The sequence below is a fragment of the Stigmatopora nigra genome, chromosome 2, assembly GCF_051989575.1.
Source record: "Stigmatopora nigra isolate UIUO_SnigA chromosome 2, RoL_Snig_1.1, whole genome shotgun sequence".
NCBI lineage: Eukaryota > Metazoa > Chordata > Actinopteri > Syngnathiformes > Syngnathidae > Stigmatopora > Stigmatopora nigra.
The window spans coordinates 10,348,352-10,365,415 of record NC_135509.1 but is presented as its reverse complement, the minus strand read 5'-3'; the positions used below and the strand labels follow the sequence as shown (position 1 = coordinate 10,365,415).

Sequence of the window (17,064 nt, the reverse complement as noted above, 5' to 3'; positions counted from 1 at the left end):
GTCACCATTTTTAATCAGATGGTCGTGCTACTTGTGTGTATGTTTTCCATATAGAATCTTTATATCATTAAAAGTAAACATCATACAGCAGGAATATTAAATATAGTATGTATTTTCCAAAAATGTTTTCATTCAAATGAAAAGGTTTCTAATGTCCACAAATATATAGAAGGTATGAAAATAGAAAATATGTGCATGCGAGGTTTAATGAATATACGTACATAGTACAAATTTCCTTTGTTTGCACCTGCAAGCTCTTCTTATGGTACATTTTTCAACCTAGTAAATCTGATCTATTTATTGTGATTTTACTAATACTGTATGTACATATTATTCCACTACAAAAATAGGAAAGAGCAGTAAATGGTTCTTCATTACAATTTTAATAAAAATTGTACAGTTGAATTACTTGCTTTGCACTTATGATCACACATAAAATTCAGTTATTCAAAATATACAGTACAAAAATAAGCAAATGAAAAAATGATGATACTAAATGCAATAAATAGTGAAAAATATTACACCAAGTACAGTACATGCACAGTGAGCGGCAGGCTAAAACAGCCGTGTGCATTCCTTAATTAGTGCACTCCATTCAAATCCTGCAGTTACGTTGCGTGATTCCTCTTTATGTGCTGGCTGCAAAATTTGATTCTTCAGAAAGACTCGCCCGGATTGCCATGCGTATTCTGACCACTGCAGCTTTCGTACTCAGGATCCATCTGTTCCTCTTTGATAGCGAGTCTCTTTGCATCTTCTGCATAACAGATGATCCATTTTTAAAAACAAAGTCAAGGAAGAAACACCAATTTTTCACCTTCCTACCTTTTGCCTTCTCTAGATTAAAGGAGTAGTCTGTCTCCAGCACCTCACGTTTGGGAACTGCCCCTTTCATGTGGTCTCGTAGTTCCTTCAGCTTGATGTAGAAGTGCACTTTGTCTGTCGCGCGGGGGAACTGGGCACACCTTGGGCTGGACGATGGCATCAAGTAGCACACCTGAGCCAAGGGAAACAAGTTAAGGTTTTTTTTTTAAAAGAGTTTTGTTTTGTTTGTAGCGGTCCTGAGTAACTTACGGTTTCAGTGTCAGGGATCTTGTATGGTTGCAATCCAAAATCCAAATTCTTTGCCTTCACACCAAAAATTTCCTTGCAGAAGATTTCATAAATACCTAAAAGGATAAAATGTTAAAACGTCCTGCCTTTTCTTCTAGTTAATCAATGCTTGAAATGGCATCATTAAGCTATACAGGTTTTAAGGAATGCAATTCACTCAAATTGATTGCTTTGGATTTTTTAAATGGTTGACTTTATCAATGTAAAAAGGACAAATTAGGATAGCATTGGGAGAAAGGAAAATGTCATTGCTCGCTGTACCTTTTCCATTAAAAGCAGCAATCAGCGGCTTGTATTTTTGCAATTTTTCAAGCAGTTGCCGCCCTCCTTCGCGGATTTCCTTACTGCAAAAAGAGAACAACACAGTCTTGTAGGGATTTTTCCTGACACAAATACTTATTCAAACGGTTTAGATGGTTATTGTTTCACCTCGAAAGGTCTTTACTGCCGGGCGTGGTTCTCTCTACCATGTTGGTGAAGCCGATTCCATATTTTTCCGGCAGGCTCTCATCGTGCATGAAGTTCAGCTGTTCTTCAGTGAAACCCGACAGAAACAAACACTTCCCTGCAGAGGAAAAAAAATCTCAATCATTCTACAGTTTTTATGTAATGTTAATAAAACAGGGATGTACTATTTGGAAAATTTGATGTATGAGGTGTATAAGCATTTTAAGTTAGCAAAATAAAAAAAGTTCAGTATTGAAATGCCAACATACAGAAATGGTTCCCAGGGTTGGGGTAATGGTGTCCTTTGTATGCCGATATAAGTCCTGGGTTAATACCAATCTGGGGAGAAATACAACCGGGTTACCATAGAAATTGACCTAAAGGAAAACCCTGCGTTTTTCAGACAAAAACCTGCCGACGCACCCTCTCAGAATTGTGTACTTTTCATGATAAAGGAATCTGCGTACAGTATGCTCTTTATAACTCACAATCAAAATGTCAAGATTGTAGGTAATAACATCAGGCAGTGTTTTGGCCATAACCTCAGCCACTGACATGCCGTTGAAGCGGTTCAGCATCCTTTTGGCCTTTTTCGCCGCCGTCTCCCTGGCGTCATCCTCCTCGTCTTTTACTGATGCTCCTTCCTCACGCTGGATCTTTGGCGGACGGCCTCGCTTCTTCTTCACTGGCGTCATTACTGAAAGAGAGAGAGAGAGAAAAAAGAGTTTTAGGAAACAATTGTCGGCTTGTTTCATTCTTTTATCTGACCTTGGGGTGGAGTGGCAGGTGGAGGTTGATGGGGAACATTAGGCTCCTGTTGCTGCGTTGTATTTTGGTATTGAGGTTCTTGTTGTTGTAGTACAGTGTGTTGGTATTGCGTTTCCTGTTGTTGGACATTATATTGTTGTTGTTGTTGCTGTTGTTGTGGGTAGGCAGGGTGCTGCTGTGGCTCCTGCTGGTAAACGGGCTCTTGGTAGTGGGAGTAATTCTGATAAAATTGCTCTGGATAGACCGGCTGCTCCCGGTGCACCGACAATTCGGCCATGACGGGCTCATCCTTGGTTCCGTCGGTGTAGTGGTTGTTATGGCACACCACATGCTGCACCTCTGGGTACTGCTGGCTTGACTGGTACCTACAAGAAGAAGTGGATGCAGTGAAGTTTTATCAATCATTGTACTTGTAGTACAAATTTCTTTTCTTTTTCAGGTGTTATGCATCAATAGTAATGTAGTTGTCTTACTGTACTGCATTTTTTTAGCTAGGTGTCACAGTCACACTTGAGTTGTGAAAATATGTTTAAGCGTCTGTTTACTATATAGATATCTAAATGTATGTATTCTTGGTTATACAAGTAACCTGAAATGTGTGCAATCATTTTACTGCAGAGTACAAAGTGTAGTCATCCAACATTGACATTTTCAATACAGGTTTGCATTGAAGGATATGAGACAAAAGGACATTGCACATTTGGTAAGCAAGCAACAACAACAAAAAAAATACTTATAGCATCATTCACAGAAAAGTTCTTTACATGGAAGGTTCACATTAAGACATGCGGATGCTGCCATGCAAGGTGCTGCCAGCCAGGCTAACGGAAAAAAAGCACTTTAGAATCCACTGTATTGACTAAGCACATTTGGATAGTGGCCAGTTGGTACATGGATTGATGACCCGGTCTGCCAACTGCGCCACTGTCACACTCGTTTTGAATCTTTGGAGAACAATTTGTTTTACAAAGATGGAACATAAATAAACATTTCATTTCAAAGGGAGTCAAATTGTGTTAAAATATTGCATTTTAGGTTGATTTTGAACTTTTAACCAAAGGTAAACAATAACTATAATTCCTTTGAACGAGTAGTGCATATAGATAACATGCAAAATAAAACACATGAAAGGAATGGGAGGTTTTTTTTTTTGCGTGATTCGAAAGGAAGATGCCTTACATTGAAGTAAATTAAAAAATGAAAAAAAATGAAAAGGAGAGATCAAGATGATTGCATTCCTCAGAGCGAGCGTCCCCTTCCAGCATCAACTCACCACTGTTGGAAATAATCCGTGGGGACCGTCAACGGTGTAAACTCGTTTTCCTCCATATTAACAGACGATTTACTTCACACACACAAACAAAATTTACATTCATGAAGTTGGTGTCACAATTTTAAGGTTAAACATTAAGATAACGAAGCTGTGTTCAAGAAGGAAATGTGGTTAAGGAGAGATCAAATTCGTCTGTTTTCTTCAAAAATTAGGGACAGAAAATAGTAATTGTCACGGGTGAAAATGCAGTTTATGACATAAGTCTAGTAGCACAAAAATAACTAGAAAGATGCTAAATTTCACATACCTGTCATACATTTTTAAGGCTTCCGATGTGAGACGAGGGGGCAGGGAAGCGATTCCAAAACAAAGACCATTTAAATTTGGCGAACCGTTTGCTTACCGCCCTCTAAAGGTAGGAGGAGGTAGAGCTCTCCCTCTTGGTGTTTGTCGCCATCTAAAGCACAAAATTGACCAGAATAATATTCACAATGATTAAAAAATATGATGTTTTTCTTAAATGTTTTGTTTTGTTTTCAAAATGTTGTAGTTTATAGGGACCACTAGTATAGATTTGAGAGCCAGGCCACTTAACGGCGCCATAGATTGGGGATATTACTCCACCGAAGAAGAAAGTGATCAAAGATGCAATATTTGGATACACCACTTTGTTTATAAAAGTATCTTCACAATTATCTATCAAATCCCAACACGAATATTAACACACTGAAAAATTAATGTCTACAAATGTGATTACTTTCATTAATAATTTGGCAAATGAACAACTTTCAACGTTGCATCTGCAGATTTGTAAATTCAAGCAAAGTGGATGACTTTCCACCAGAGTGTTACGATCTACGAGTTACATCGCGTTGTACTTCATGCATTCGAACCTCGATAGCTCCAATGACAAGTCCTTGGGATTTCAACATGATTTCATGTTTATTACTATAGCATCTTAACAAGGTGGGCTTTTTAAATTTGATTTAATGAGCGCTTATTTTGTTACAGTTTCTGTCATCAAACGAGCAGTGATTGTAATTTTAGCCTGATAACATGTACAATGTGCATGATACACTACACTGTACAGTACTATACATTGTATAGTGTTAATAATTATGAGATGAATAATTGCATTTTTTTGCAGTTGAAAGTACATGGTGTTCCAGGAAAAATGCCTGCCGGAGTGTCGTGGACTCGATACTTGAGGATGTACGGAGCTAGCATATTTGCGATGTTTGTTGGGGCACAGGTGGTCCATCAGTACTATTTACCTGATCTGGTGAGATGTTTGAATCAAAGAAAACACCCAGTTTCCCTGTGTACACGTTATTAAGGTTTTTATTTTATTTTGAATTTTTAATTTAGTACATTTTTTCTTTCTCCCTCAGACTATACCAGAGATCCCTCCTAGTCCTGGTGAGCTTCGGACAGAATTACTTGGCTTCAAACTCAGAGAAGCATCTGCACAGCAAAACGCGGAAGCAAAACCAAAACTTGATTAATATGGGATGAATAAAATGAAACAATTATTTTTAAAGTTTTTTTTTGTTTAAATGTTTGTGATTAATAAACTTTTTGTAAAATTGGATCAATAAAGTGATATCTTTTGGAGGGGTGGAGGGGGCGTGGCAGTGCTGTATCCTAGCAACAGACATAAACAAAAGGAAAGGCAGACATGGCGACAGAGCGAGAGAAAGAAGCTTCTGCTTACCTGGAAAAACACAAAATCTTTGACCTCATGAAAAACCTCACAAGCATGCTGTTCTTCTATAGACCTGGTTAGTCTTTTGTGTATTACAAGGAACGGAAAACTTTGTCAACGTATAAATATATAGTATATTTATTCTAGCCCATATCTTTTTTATTCGTTAGTCTTAGTATACTGGTATGTTTTGATCTTTGCCTTCTTGTTCTTTTGTTCAGACGATCCCAAAGAGTTTCTCATCGAGAAATTAAAACAGCTGAAAGAGGCTCGGGATAGTGGACAAAAAGCGCCCAGTCTGCTCAGCCATTCCAATCTTGATGCAGCGTTTGGTATAGTAGACCCAGCCAATGACAGATACATCTCATTTGCACAATACAAACAGGGTGAGTTAGCACATCAAGAGGAAAAATATTTGTTCAATTCTGTTATGCAAATGAAGCCTTGTTTTGTTTACAGCTCTCATCTCTTTGGGAATGAAGGACATCAACGAGTGTCCTGATGGTGTAAATGATGACAAAATATCCTATGATACTTTCATTACAGAAGGGTAAGAGAAGTTATTAGAATTTCAGTGGCAAAATTCAACATTTAAAACTTTTCACTGTTGTTTGATAGGTAAATAATTCAAATATAAACATAAAACCTAAAATGTTGGCAATAACCTTTGGTTCTATTTTCATTACAGGATGGTAAGCCTGGAGAAATGCTCTGCCACTTACAAGCAAACACAAGCATAAATGTTTACTTCCACAAAAAAAGGCTGATATTACTATGCAGGCAAACAGAAAAACTATACATGATGTACAGAATAATATGTAGTATTTATGGCTTTGGAGGAAATTATTACTTCAGAGAAAATCTGTCCATGAGTTGATTTATGGGGAATATATATACCGCATAAGGAATGTTGTATGAATAAACACTGGTGCAATTAAAATAATCATGATGTCGTTCATTCATTCATCTTCCAATGTTACTCTACTCTCTGCAGTTTGTATTTTATGTCATAAGTATTCACATTATGTAACGCCCTTATTTTTTGTATTTAATATACATTTCGTGTATATTCTATTTGTATCTTCTTTGCCCCACCAATGCATTTACTTACCTTTTAAATTATTAGGTAATTATTCCATTAATTTGTTTTTTTTAGAAATATACTTTATAACATTTTAAATTTCATCAAATTTTAATATTTTCCGTTTGTTTACATTACTAAGTCTATATAATTGTGATAATTAACTTTGTAAATTTATTTTTTATTAACACTATCACATATGTATCCAGTATCATATATGTACACAGTATGATATGTGTATAAAGTACGTGCATGTTATTCATAATTTTTCTTTTTTTTTTTTAAATATATGTATGTACAAAATATAAATATATATACATACTATTTCCCCCGAAGCCCACAGAGCAATGGCCGACTCATGGTGGGCGCGGCCAAACCGAGTTCCGGAAGTGACATGGCCGCCTCCTTACGTGAAGCCCTTTCTCCTGTCTCCGCTTAGTTTTGAGTGGTTGCCTTTACGTCCTTTCCTTTCGCAGCAGCCGCCGTTCTTCGCCGAGCCTCCGTCGTGTGCATCCCAGCATGGGCACCGTCCACGCCAGGGTAAGACTAAGCAACAAAAGCTGTTGTTTCTGCCGTTTGACCTCTCGGCGTGCCGGGCTGCTAAGGAGAAAAAAGGGAGGCCCGCGGTGACAGCGTCCACCCTTCAACGGAACATTGACTATTAGTGGTCCAAAGTCCGATATAATTCCCAGACATAATATGCAAATGTTTACTTATTTTTTCCCACATTTCACACATAAGACATTATGTAGTGCTGGTTCTGTTGTTTAGTTAATTCTAATTTTAGATGTCAGCTCGTTTCATCCTAACGTTGTGATTCTTTATTGTTGTCCATCACATTTTTTTTTATCCCGAAAGAAACACATTTTGGATTTAAAATATACATTACTCTAACTGGACAGCCATACAGTGTATTTAGCAATTGGCCATCAAAACGGGCAAATATTGTAATCGTTTAGTCATGAAACAGCAATTTGTTATGTCTCTATATGAAACGTAATAGTACCACACGAACACATGTAATTCCACAGCTTTTAATGTCAGTGTCAGCTGTGCACACAATTCCTCAGGAATTGCATTATTAATTTGCAGAGGTTCTGAAATATGAATAGAACTTGCTCTTTTGAGAACAGTAAATTGATTTATTCTTCTCATTTTCACCAAATATCATATGTAGATCCACTACAGAAAACTGTGTGTGTGTGTGTGTATGATGGTGATTTGTCTTTTTGTATTGTGGTTTTGCAGAGCTTGGACCCTCTGCCCATGCAGGGTCCTGAGTTGGGTGTTCATGCTGATGACATCGAGCCTCCTGATATCGAGCAGGAGCCCAAACAGGAAATTCTAGAAAATAAAGATGTAAGATCTGGAAATATGTTGCAAAGTGTCTTTGTCAAGTCATTAATTATTAATAATTGTTTCTTCAATTTTCAAAAGGTGATAGTCCAGCGTGTGCACATAGATGGGCTTGGGAGAACCAAGGAGGACCTGCTTTCTTATGAGATTTCAGACGTCTTTCGTGCAAAGAATTTAATTGATGTATGCCAATCATGTAAATAATCAAAGTGGAATTATTGTGCTGTAAATTACTTGTGTACTGTAATGATTTTTCAGGTGATGAAAAGATCCCATCAAGCCAGGCAGAAGCTGCTCCGTCTTGGAATCTTCCGCAAAGTGGAAGTTGTTATCGACACCTCTCGAGGTAACACAACCACAGTAAAAAGATTATGCACGTTCTCAAACCGTTCAGGACTTATTATGGATCTATATAAATGCTTTAAAATCTTCAGGTCGATTTCATTTAATTTCATCCAATAATACAATGACAAAGAACCTGTCCATTCCATTATGGCATTGACAGAGTTGTCCGTATTGTATTTAAGGTGATGGTGCTCTTCCTAATGGCCTCGATGTGACATTCGAGGTCACCGAACTGAGGCGGATGACTGGCAGTTACAACACTATGGTTGGGAACAATGAAGGAAGTATGGTGAGTGCTCAAATGGATTAACAACTTCATTTTGGTTATCCATTCTAAATGAGCGTTAAATAATATTACACCGCAGGTACTAGGTATGAAGTTGCCCAACGTCTTTGGCCGAGCTGAAAAACTCACCTTTCAGTTCTCGTACGGCACCAAAGAGACTTCCTACGGTCTCTCATTTTTCAAACCTCAAGTGGGAAACTTTGAACGCAAGTAAGGATCAAAAATCTTTTATTAGTAGTGATCATCAGGATTTTCTATTTGTTTACAGTTAAAAATACTGACTTTTCCCCATTGTCCAGCATCACACTAAATGCCTACAAAGTAACTGGTCAGTTTCCATGGAGTTCGCTCAGGGAGACGGATCGAGGCGTATCTGCCGAGCTGAACGTAAACGACCGCAAACATTGATTTCATTGTTATTATACATAAGAATTTTTTACCGTCTATCGTTGTTTAGTTTCCGGTATGGAAGACAAACCAAACCCTGAAGTGGGAAGGGGTCTGGAGAGACTTGGGATGTCTGGCTCGGACTGCCTCCTTCGCTGTCCGGCAAGAGAGTGGACATACCCTTAAGTCGTCACTTGCGGTACTCCAGCTTTAAGTCCTTGTTACCACATGATGTCAATGTATAAATATGTTAGTTTAAACTTAGTATGGTCATAAAAAAAAAAGCATCAGCTTTTGAAAAATGTCAAACATCTCTCCCCCAGCACGCTATGGTCATCGACACCAGAAACTCCTCCATCTTGCCAAGAAAAGGTGGCCTGTTAAAAATACACCAGGTGGGCTGTGACTACTTCACTATGAATCCTAACGTATAATTAATATTTATATATGGACAATGGTGTGCTATGATGCAATGTGCAGGAGCTCGCTGGTTACACTGGTGGAGATGCCAGTTTTCTGAAGGAGGACTTTGAAATCCAGCTCAATAAAAGCCTTTTCTGGGACTCTGTGAGATTTACAAATTTTTGTTTGTGCTTTTTAAATTCAAGAAGAATTATGTATTAAAAATGGTTCAAATGGCGGTTGTAAAAAAATAGTTTTACACAATTTCTTTACCTCTTTCAGGTTCTGTCTGCTTCCCTGTGGGGGGGTATGCTGTTGCCTATTGGTGACAAGCCAACAAGCATAGCAGATAGGTAATGCTTTTTAACCTTTTTTAATCCTGTGCACTTTTTCTATTTTTGGTGGGTCTGGAAAACATTCCTTGCAATAATGTGAGTTAAGTGTCTGAATGTATAATCCCTGATTTCTGTGCCATCCCTCCAGATTCTATTTGGGTGGCCCCACCAGTATTCGTGGTTTCAGCATGTACAGCATGGGTCCGCAAAGTGAAGGTGAAATATTCGTTGGCCTCTTTGGCACCTTTTTAATGATTCATTTTTGGTCTTTTACCTTGTATTCTATTTGTTGTTATTGGTATGACAGGTGATTATCTGGGAGGAGAGGCCTACTGGGCAGGAGGTCTTCACCTTTATACTCCGCTGCCTTTCCGACCTGGAAAGGGGGGCTTTGGTGACCTTTTCCGAACACATTTTTTCCTCAACGCAGGGAACCTTTGTAATCTCAACTATGGTGAGTTCACTTTGCCTGTGGGTAATAAAGGTTCTACAATAGCTACAGTTTTAATTTGGAAGCTGTCATTGTTTCTTGTCATGTGTAGGGGAGGGCCCTCAAGCACACTTGAAGAAACTTGCAGAGTGTATCCGCTGGTCATATGGACTTGGAATTGTGTTGCGTTTGGGCAACATTGCCAGACTGGAACTCAACTACTGCATTCCCATGGGAGTACAGAGTGGAGACAGGTAAAGCTGCTATTGAATCACATGCAGAATGTGAACGTATGTTGTTGTTTTTTAAACAGAGGATGTAGATTTTAAGTTTTTGCAACTTCTCAGAGATCAGAATATGGCAGTTATATTAAAATATGTAGTGTGTATCAAGTTTGATTTTTGACTTTGAAACTTTCAGGATATGCGATGGAGTTCAGTTTGGAGCAGGCATACGCTTCCTCTGATGCCACAAGACTGCTCAACAGGAGTGGCACAACTATGTTGTTGAAAGGGAAGATGCTTGTAGTGGATCTTGTTTGTTTGCAATTCATCACTTCAATAATAAATGTGTTTGCACTGAAATAGTATTTGTCCCGTTTTTTAATTATTTTTTTAATGAATACTATGCTCGGAAAATGACTAAGGTGCCACAAAGTAGAGACAAATTATTACAAATTTACCAACATACATATACCATACATATAATCTTTTCAGATTTTTTTTCCTGACTCCTGTTATGATAGGTGTATAACTAAGTTTCACAACTCTACTAGGTGACAGTAGATAAGGAGTGAAGTAAACCTAAGGGTATATTTTTGTTAAAGTTTACTTTTGGGGAAGTTTGAAAGCAAAACGTGTGAATGAACTATAAAACCAACTTGCATAACCCAGCAATAATAATAAGTGTATTTATTAAGTCCTATCCTGAGCTAATTGTGCCTTTTTAGTTGGTTTTGATGATTGTTGCAGTAAGGACATTTGGTGGAAATGGGTTAAATTTAAGCTAAAACGTGCAAGAAAAGTTTTTTCTTGTGGTTATCATTCGGTGAAAGTTTTGTATAAGGGTGCTCAAAATCTGTATTGAATCTACATTCTGCAGTACATCTGGTTTGGCAACATATTGATGAAAAAACAAATGGATGACCGTATTGAGCCAATGAGAACGTATTTTGTTTTCAAGGGGCGCCATAACTGCGCGGCTCTTTTCGCTCATTTGTAGTCACGTGTGCATGAACTCGTCTTGTGATTGGCTAAACGTGGAGCTACGTATGGTCACCACTTCCTTAGCCACGAAGCCTAGCCGTTCTCCGCTCCGTAGAATTCGCCAGGGCCACAGTTAATAGTTTACGGGCTGCACATTCTTCTTTCCCGTTTCTAAATTTGGCCACCAACGGGGTATGCTACATCGCCTCCACTAAACAGTGAAAAAGGGCGAGGGTGTGATTTGATGTCGTATTTTTCTCATTTCAGCTGAGCTCCAGGCACGCTGATGGCGGTCACTATTGAGGATCTCTATCGAAGCTACGGGGTCCTTGCCGATGCTAAGGACAACATCAGCAAGGTTAGCAAAATGGCAAGATCTTAACTTCACCTTAATGTTTCATTTGTACTTAGTAAAATAAACATCGTTCGTTTTAGTGCCTGTGTGAGTGGCTGCTATCTTACATAAGTTTGTGTTGTAATTGCGGGCATAAGCTAGCAGCTAGTTATTAGCTCACTGTGAGCTTTAGCTTGTTAGCATCACAGTCAGATATGCTATGAGTTTTTTTTACATTGTTCGAAAGAAACTTAAAATAACGTATTTGGGTAATTAAACCATTTATTCCAAAAACGATGCGTCCGGTGGTGCTAAAGTAGCCTCATGATTGAAATTCTTATTTTAAGATGCACCTTTTTTCTTTCATCCGCTATCTCTTCCATACGTGGTAGTACTTTGGAATTTTCTGCTTTCGTTTTATCTCTACTCTTTTCCATTTACCGGTTTTGTTCCCCTCTGCACCGCCTTTTCCTAAAAAAAAATCCTTACTAACCTTATTTTTCTTTCCTTTCTTGTTAGGAAAAAGTTTAGGCAGCACTGATATATTTTATAAATATCTTGTTAGGAAAAAGTTTAGGCACCACTGATATATTTTATAAATAAATATATTTTATTCTGCAGCACAAAGATGCCTACCAAGTCATCTTGGATGGAGTGAAAGGCGGGCCCAAAGAGAAGCGACTGGCGGCTCAGTTTATCCCCAAATTCTTCAGCAGCTTCCCGGAGTTGGCGGATGCTGCCATCAACGCCCAGCTGGATCTCTGCGAAGATGATGATGTCTCGGTTAGTGTTAGGATGATGATTATGATGATTTATTGTTATTCCACGTTTGTGTTTTGCTGGGTATGTGCTGCGATTTTGTGCCTCCTTATAATGCCTGTTATTCTTGGCTCAGATTCGGCGGCAGGCTATCAAGGAGCTGCCGCGGTTTGCAACTGGTGACAACATACTCAAAGTGGCAGATATTCTCACCCAGCTCCTTCAGACAGGTATTGGCTATATTAACATTGCTGTAATATCTTGACCTCTGACTTTGTTCTCAGTGCCTTTTGGACACTCAGTGAAAATGAAAATAAATTTTTGAAATACGTGTCTCCCTCTTTTAGATGATACTGCTGAATTCAACCAAGTGAACGTTTCGCTCATTTCCATCTTCAAGATTGATGCAAAGGGTGTGTGACTGCTTGCTTTTATGCGGGTGTTTTTTAAGTCAGCATTTGCACCCCATTGGGGATATACTCGCTCATTAATTGCGAATATTGTGTGTCCCGCAGGCACTCTTGGCGGGCTCTTCTCGCAGGTTCTTCAAGGGGAGGACATTGTGAGGGAAAGGGCCATCAAATTTCTATCCACCAAACTCAAGACCCTGTCCGAGGACGTCATGACGAAGGAAGTTGAGGACTACGTCTTTACTGAGACAAAGAAGGTTGTTTTTTTTTTGTAAATTGAGATTTTGACAATGTGACATGACAAACCACCCTTTCATTTAAAAGTCAACAGGTTGTTTTCTATGTCGTTTTGAATTAAAACGTCAAAACGTATTGTGGGGAAAAAGGAGCATGATACTTAAAGCTGTGGTTGACTCCTCCCAACAGGTGCTGGAGGATGTCACTGGTGAGGAGTTTGTGCTGCTGATGCGCTTGGTGTCGGGTCTGCGAGTGTTGCAGACGGTAAGCGGGCGCCAGCAGCTGGTGGAGCTGGTGGTGGAGCAAGCCTTCCTTGAACAGGCGCTCAACCCAGCCGACCCCGACACGGTTGACCGCTTGCTTCAGTGTACGCGTCAGGCTCTGCCCCTCTTCTCTGTGAGTACATCCACTGTTATTTTTTTCAGGTTTTGAAAAGGGCGTCAGTTTGAGACTCTGGGGCTGTTTATTTGGTTTTCCAAAGTCAACTTTTCACTGAGCTACTTCATTCAGTAGTGAGAGAACATTATGCAATTCTGGCTTCTGGGTGGCCTGTACAGGCTTATTTCATTTGAAGTTAATGGATTTGTGACACATTTAGCCGGTCAATTTGAGCGACACTGAAATTGTGATTTCACCTACATAACTTTTAAGAAAATGTGTCTTCATTTATTATGTACTCTTTCTTGGTAAAAATGTGTAATCATTGCTGTGTTTCTTTCTCCCATAGAAAAATGTCCATTCCACTCGTTTCGTGACCTACTTTTGTGAACATGTCCTTCCCAACCTCAGCTCGCTGACGACACCTGTGGCTGAGCTCGACATTCAACTTGAGGTTGGTTTGTCAGTACTTTGATCCCCCCCAATTTTAATATTTATGTCGAACATGACGTCATCATAAACCATTAACAAGGTGATGCGATGTGGCGTTCAAATTGGTGACAACTCATTAGTCCTCGTTGTCACGCTTAAGCTCCTTGTTGGTACGCAAGGACGTGGATCTTGATCCTGTGTGACTTTGTTGGCAGGTCCTAAAGCTGTTGGCGGAGATGAGTCCTTTCTGCGGCGACATGGAGAAGCTTGAGACCAACCTCAACATGCTTTTTACAAAGCTTTTGGTGGGTTCAAGTTTACAATACAGTGAAATATAGGCAGTTACATTGAAACCTGAGTTTGAGTTGGCCCATTATGCGTTAAAACTGATTAGTCAAGACACAGGTTCAAATTAATTCGTTAGCTATGTGTCAGCTTTTGTGTGTAAATATGTAGACTTTCATTGTTCTTAACATCCCTTAGAAATGTATTAAAAATTAACCCAACAACTAAAATAACTTTTTTTTTTTTTTTTTTTTGCAAAGGAATACATGCCTCTCCCACCAGAAGAGGCAGAAAATGGCGAGCAGTCCGCCAACGAGGAACCCAAGCTGCAATTTAGCTACGTGGAGTGTCTGCTTTTCAGCTTCCACCAGCTTGGCAAGAAGCTGCCCGACTTCCTCATCGACAAAGTAGATGCTGAGCGCCTTAAAGACTTCAAGATCAGGTGTTTATGAGTTTATCTGATGCACACCAGCTCCTAAGACTTAACTTAAAAATACAAGAAAAAACATTTTTATTGCACTTGCAGGTTACAGTATTTTGCCAGGGGCCTTCAGGTGTACATCAGACAACTGCGTGTGGCTCTGCAGGGGAAGACCGGAGAAGCGCTTAAGACAGATGAGGTACAGATGGGAAAGCTTTCTGACTATCAAAACACGAGTAAGTGCTCACCACTTGTTGTCGTCATCAGAACAAAATCAAAGTGGTGGCCCTCAAGATCACAAACAACATCAATGTTCTTATCAAGGTGGGTAATGGGAGTGGAGGGGCAATATTTTTTTTTCCTTTTTCAAAGAGGAAACCATTATATAGCCAACCATGAATTAGGCTACGCTTTCTCTAGATTTATCATTATACCTGAGAGCAAAAAATCTGAGGTGTTTTTGTACAACGAATAGTAATATGAAGAATAAATTGTCATCTCTTTTCACCCCGATATCTTTCCAATCCCAGGATCTCTTCCACAACCCCCCGTCATTCAAGAGCACTATCACGCTGTCCTGGAAGCCTGTCCAGAAAGCTGAGGCGGCGGCTGTCGCGTGAGTTTGACCCTTTGTGACACTATTAGAGTGGGATTTGTGATAAGAATGTATTGCCACATGGCCGATCCTCTCCTCGTTCCCCCGCAGTCTCAAGCGTCCATCCAGTGATGACGCGACCTCGGCCACCACCCTGAAAAAGCAGGTTGTCCCGCAGCCCCGCCGGGATGCGCGGCAAATTTACAACCCACCCAGTGGCAAATACAGCGCCTCCCTCGGGAACTTGAACTACGGTGAGAACGCAAGCACATAATCTTAGCATTTGTCAACTTCGTAGTAATGGCCATGAGTGTATTTTTTAACTTCATTTTATTTTTACTAATTTAGTATTGTAATGTTCTTACTTTATAATTACATTTATACATTAAAATATGTAAAGATATTGAATAATGCGGTAGAAAAAATATTTTAAAAAATTATAACTTAGGACATGTCTGTGTATGTTACATTTTAGGCTATAACCCAAATGTATTTCTTTTATTCATTTTTCTTCATTAAAATATCTATTAGTTAAAAAAACTACAAATAAAATAACATACATAACAATCAATAAAACAATAAAAATAAATTGAGAATCATAAATAATTGTAATAAAGGTAACATTTTGATTCATGTAGATCACACAAAAAATTAAAAGCATCGTAACCTGCCCCATTTATAAGTTAAATATTTTTAATATAAATAGTATAAAACCATAACTTTTTAAAATAAAAAAGTGGGAGTCCTTGATTTTTGAGGAAAATATTATTTAAGAAAATTGCCCCAAGTACAGCTAATACTTTGTATACAACTTGATTTCCTTTTAATGTTCAGGGTTGGTCCAATTGATTCAAGACTAATTTGAAATTTAATTTGTTCAGCGCAAATTACTAATGTTGAGGTCTCCATCACCAATGTGGCTTTCAGAGCAGCGTGGCGGCTTCAGGGGCGGACGGGGACGGGGCTTCGGCACCAGAGGCAACAGAAGCCGGGGGCGGATCTACTGAGGTTGAATTCCGTGTGTATAGGAAGGGCTGCTTCTAATGGAGGTTGAGTACTGGCAAGGATCACTCTGTACTTACTGCATCACATTGGTATCTTTACTGTAACCGAAACGGACTACATGCCACTAGTACTATACCTCTAACATTGGGAAGGAAAAAAAACCAACTTAGTCTCCATATTTTTCCACCCCCTAGTCATAGTGGACTTTTCTACCCACACCAACTTGAACCGATCAAGAAGCCAAGGCCCGTAGCGCTAGCTCCTCACTGTTGTTGTTTTTATCAATGACTTTTTTCCTTGTGGAACAAGAAGACTGCAGAGTTGTCGACACACAATTAATTTTGGTCTTGTTGGGTGTTTTCAAAAGAAAAAAAATGATTAAGAAAAAAAAGGTCCTTTTTTGATTTGCAACTTGTTGGAATGCGTTGTTTTTTACGTTTTTATTTATGGTTTTCACCATTTTTTTTAAATTGTTAGTAGAATTTCTGTTTAAATTAGCAGACAATTTACAACTTTGTACGGATTGCTGATGTTATCTGATTTTTATCATAAATCTGTATGGGAGTATTGACAACCACTGTTGTGATTGTGTTTTAATAGTGGATTACACACAAATTGCCATTGTTTAATATTCAGTATGCATTTTGTAAATATAGACAATTCATTTTGGGCAATTTGAATCATAGACTAGATTTGCCCAATACAACCCCCCCCCCCCCCCCCCCAACTAAACAATTTGATCCCTGAAATATAAGATACCCAATATCAATTTATAGATTATTGCGGTACTCAAAATAGATTACGGTAATTCTAAAATCAACCCCATTTAAAATATATAAATTGAGTTATGTTAGCATTTTCTGGTCACCTTTGAATGGGGAGGAAATTCCCCTCTAATGTCTTTAATTATCCAACACCAATAGTGGCACATATTTCCTCCTTGGAGAGAACAGTAACATATTTCTACTGAAGTGTGGATAATTCTTGCGTTTTTGGGATGTAGTGTAAGATTAAGGAGCAAAAAAAAGTATCTTCCCTCTAGGGGGCGATCCATACCAGGGTTTTCCCTCCTTCC

General features: G+C 38.9%; 5 protein-coding genes across 7 annotated transcripts; 4 read left to right on the top strand and 1 right to left on the bottom strand.

Moving 5' to 3' along the window:
• Window positions 1-364: 364 nt before the first annotated feature.
• tdg.2 (thymine DNA glycosylase, tandem duplicate 2) lies at window positions 365-4,039 on the bottom strand. 2 transcript variants are annotated; one of them, XM_077709294.1, is made up of 10 exons: window positions 3,909-3,983; window positions 3,602-3,673; window positions 2,329-2,693; window positions 2,049-2,257; window positions 1,830-1,899; window positions 1,543-1,678; window positions 1,375-1,457; window positions 1,075-1,169; window positions 826-997; window positions 365-757 (listed from the first exon to the last, which is right to left on the bottom strand). In XM_077709294.1, the coding sequence occupies exons 1-10, from the start codon at window positions 3,917-3,919 to the stop codon at window positions 657-659; spliced, it is 1,314 nt and encodes a 437-aa protein (XP_077565420.1). In that variant the 5' UTR covers window positions 3,920-3,983; the 3' UTR covers window positions 365-656. The 2 variants fall into 2 exon arrangements, with proteins under 2 accessions (XP_077565420.1, XP_077565427.1); XM_077709301.1 differs by lacking the exon at window positions 3,602-3,673 and having other exon boundaries at window positions 3,909-4,039.
• Window positions 4,040-4,346: 307 nt separating this feature from the next.
• On the top strand, window positions 4,347-5,192 carry uqcc6 (ubiquinol-cytochrome c reductase complex assembly factor 6). The gene is made up of 3 exons (XM_077710433.1): window positions 4,347-4,567; window positions 4,749-4,883; window positions 4,993-5,192. Exons 2-3 carry the CDS (start codon window positions 4,776-4,778, stop codon window positions 5,104-5,106), a joined length of 222 nt encoding a protein of 73 aa, XP_077566559.1. The 5' UTR covers window positions 4,347-4,567; window positions 4,749-4,775; the 3' UTR covers window positions 5,107-5,192.
• Window positions 5,138-6,258, top strand: efcab10 (EF-hand calcium binding domain 10). Its single transcript, XM_077710432.1, has 4 exons — window positions 5,138-5,382; window positions 5,528-5,692; window positions 5,766-5,856; window positions 5,995-6,258. Exons 1-4 carry the CDS (start codon window positions 5,280-5,282, stop codon window positions 6,044-6,046), a joined length of 411 nt encoding a protein of 136 aa, XP_077566558.1. The 5' UTR covers window positions 5,138-5,279; the 3' UTR covers window positions 6,047-6,258.
• Window positions 6,259-6,754: 496 nt separating this feature from the next.
• On the top strand, window positions 6,755-10,512 carry samm50 (SAMM50 sorting and assembly machinery component). Of its 2 annotated transcripts, none has more exons than XM_077744731.1 (15): window positions 6,755-6,927; window positions 7,636-7,746; window positions 7,825-7,926; window positions 8,002-8,089; window positions 8,271-8,377; window positions 8,454-8,584; window positions 8,674-8,761; window positions 8,832-8,960; window positions 9,085-9,156; window positions 9,242-9,328; window positions 9,446-9,516; window positions 9,647-9,714; window positions 9,806-9,952; window positions 10,041-10,182; window positions 10,349-10,512. In XM_077744731.1, the coding sequence occupies exons 1-15, from the start codon at window positions 6,907-6,909 to the stop codon at window positions 10,392-10,394; spliced, it is 1,410 nt and encodes a 469-aa protein (XP_077600857.1). In that variant the 5' UTR covers window positions 6,755-6,906; the 3' UTR covers window positions 10,395-10,512. The 2 variants fall into 2 exon arrangements, with proteins under 2 accessions (XP_077600857.1, XP_077600847.1); XM_077744721.1 differs by having other exon boundaries at window positions 9,647-9,716; window positions 9,799-9,952.
• A 655-nt stretch (window positions 10,513-11,167) lies between these two features.
• Window positions 11,168-16,563, top strand: api5 (apoptosis inhibitor 5). Its single transcript, XM_077710906.1, has 15 exons — window positions 11,168-11,325; window positions 11,401-11,491; window positions 12,089-12,250; window positions 12,363-12,456; window positions 12,574-12,639; window positions 12,742-12,893; window positions 13,063-13,269; window positions 13,601-13,705; window positions 13,899-13,988; window positions 14,229-14,410; window positions 14,495-14,588; window positions 14,657-14,713; window positions 14,920-15,005; window positions 15,096-15,238; window positions 15,912-16,563. Exons 2-15 carry the CDS (start codon window positions 11,420-11,422, stop codon window positions 15,989-15,991), a joined length of 1,590 nt encoding a protein of 529 aa, XP_077567032.1. The 5' UTR covers window positions 11,168-11,325; window positions 11,401-11,419; the 3' UTR covers window positions 15,992-16,563.
• Window positions 16,564-17,064: the final 501 nt, after the last annotated feature.

Excerpts from the sequence above, each read along its gene's own strand:
- efcab10 (XM_077710432.1), top strand. The coding sequence starts at position 5,280 with ATGGCGACAGAGCGAGAGAAAGAAGCTTCTGCTTACCTGGAAAAACAC. Across the intron at positions 5,383-5,527 it reads GCTGTTCTTCTATAGACCTG|ACGATCCCAAAGAGTTTCTC; the intron begins GTTAGTCTTTTG and ends TCTTTTGTTCAG. Across the intron at positions 5,857-5,994 it reads GATACTTTCATTACAGAAGG|GATGGTAAGCCTGGAGAAAT; the intron begins GTAAGAGAAGTT and ends TTTTCATTACAG.
- samm50 (XM_077744721.1), top strand. The coding sequence starts at position 6,907 with ATGGGCACCGTCCACGCCAGG. Across the intron at positions 8,961-9,084 it reads CCCTTAAGTCGTCACTTGCG|CACGCTATGGTCATCGACAC; the intron begins GTACTCCAGCTT and ends TCTCTCCCCCAG. Across the intron at positions 9,157-9,241 it reads GCCTGTTAAAAATACACCAG|GAGCTCGCTGGTTACACTGG; the intron begins GTGGGCTGTGAC and ends TGCAATGTGCAG.
- tdg.2 (XM_077709294.1), bottom strand. Across the intron at positions 1,458-1,542 it reads GGCAGTAAAGACCTTTCGAG|TAAGGAAATCCGCGAAGGAG; the intron begins GTGAAACAATAA and ends CTCTTTTTGCAG. Across the intron at positions 758-825 it reads TAATCTAGAGAAGGCAAAAG|AAGATGCAAAGAGACTCGCT; the intron begins GTAGGAAGGTGA and ends TCTGTTATGCAG.
- api5 (XM_077710906.1), top strand. The coding sequence starts at position 11,420 with ATGGCGGTCACTATTGAGGATCTCTATCGAAGCTACGGGGTCCTTGCC. Across the intron at positions 12,251-12,362 it reads GCGAAGATGATGATGTCTCG|ATTCGGCGGCAGGCTATCAA; the intron begins GTTAGTGTTAGG and ends TTCTTGGCTCAG. Across the intron at positions 14,589-14,656 it reads AAGCGCTTAAGACAGATGAG|AACAAAATCAAAGTGGTGGC; the intron begins GTACAGATGGGA and ends TGTCGTCATCAG.
- uqcc6 (XM_077710433.1), top strand. The coding sequence starts at position 4,776 with ATGCCTGCCGGAGTGTCGTGGACTCGATACTTGAGGATGTACGGAGCT. Across the intron at positions 4,884-4,992 it reads AGTACTATTTACCTGATCTG|ACTATACCAGAGATCCCTCC; the intron begins GTGAGATGTTTG and ends TTTCTCCCTCAG.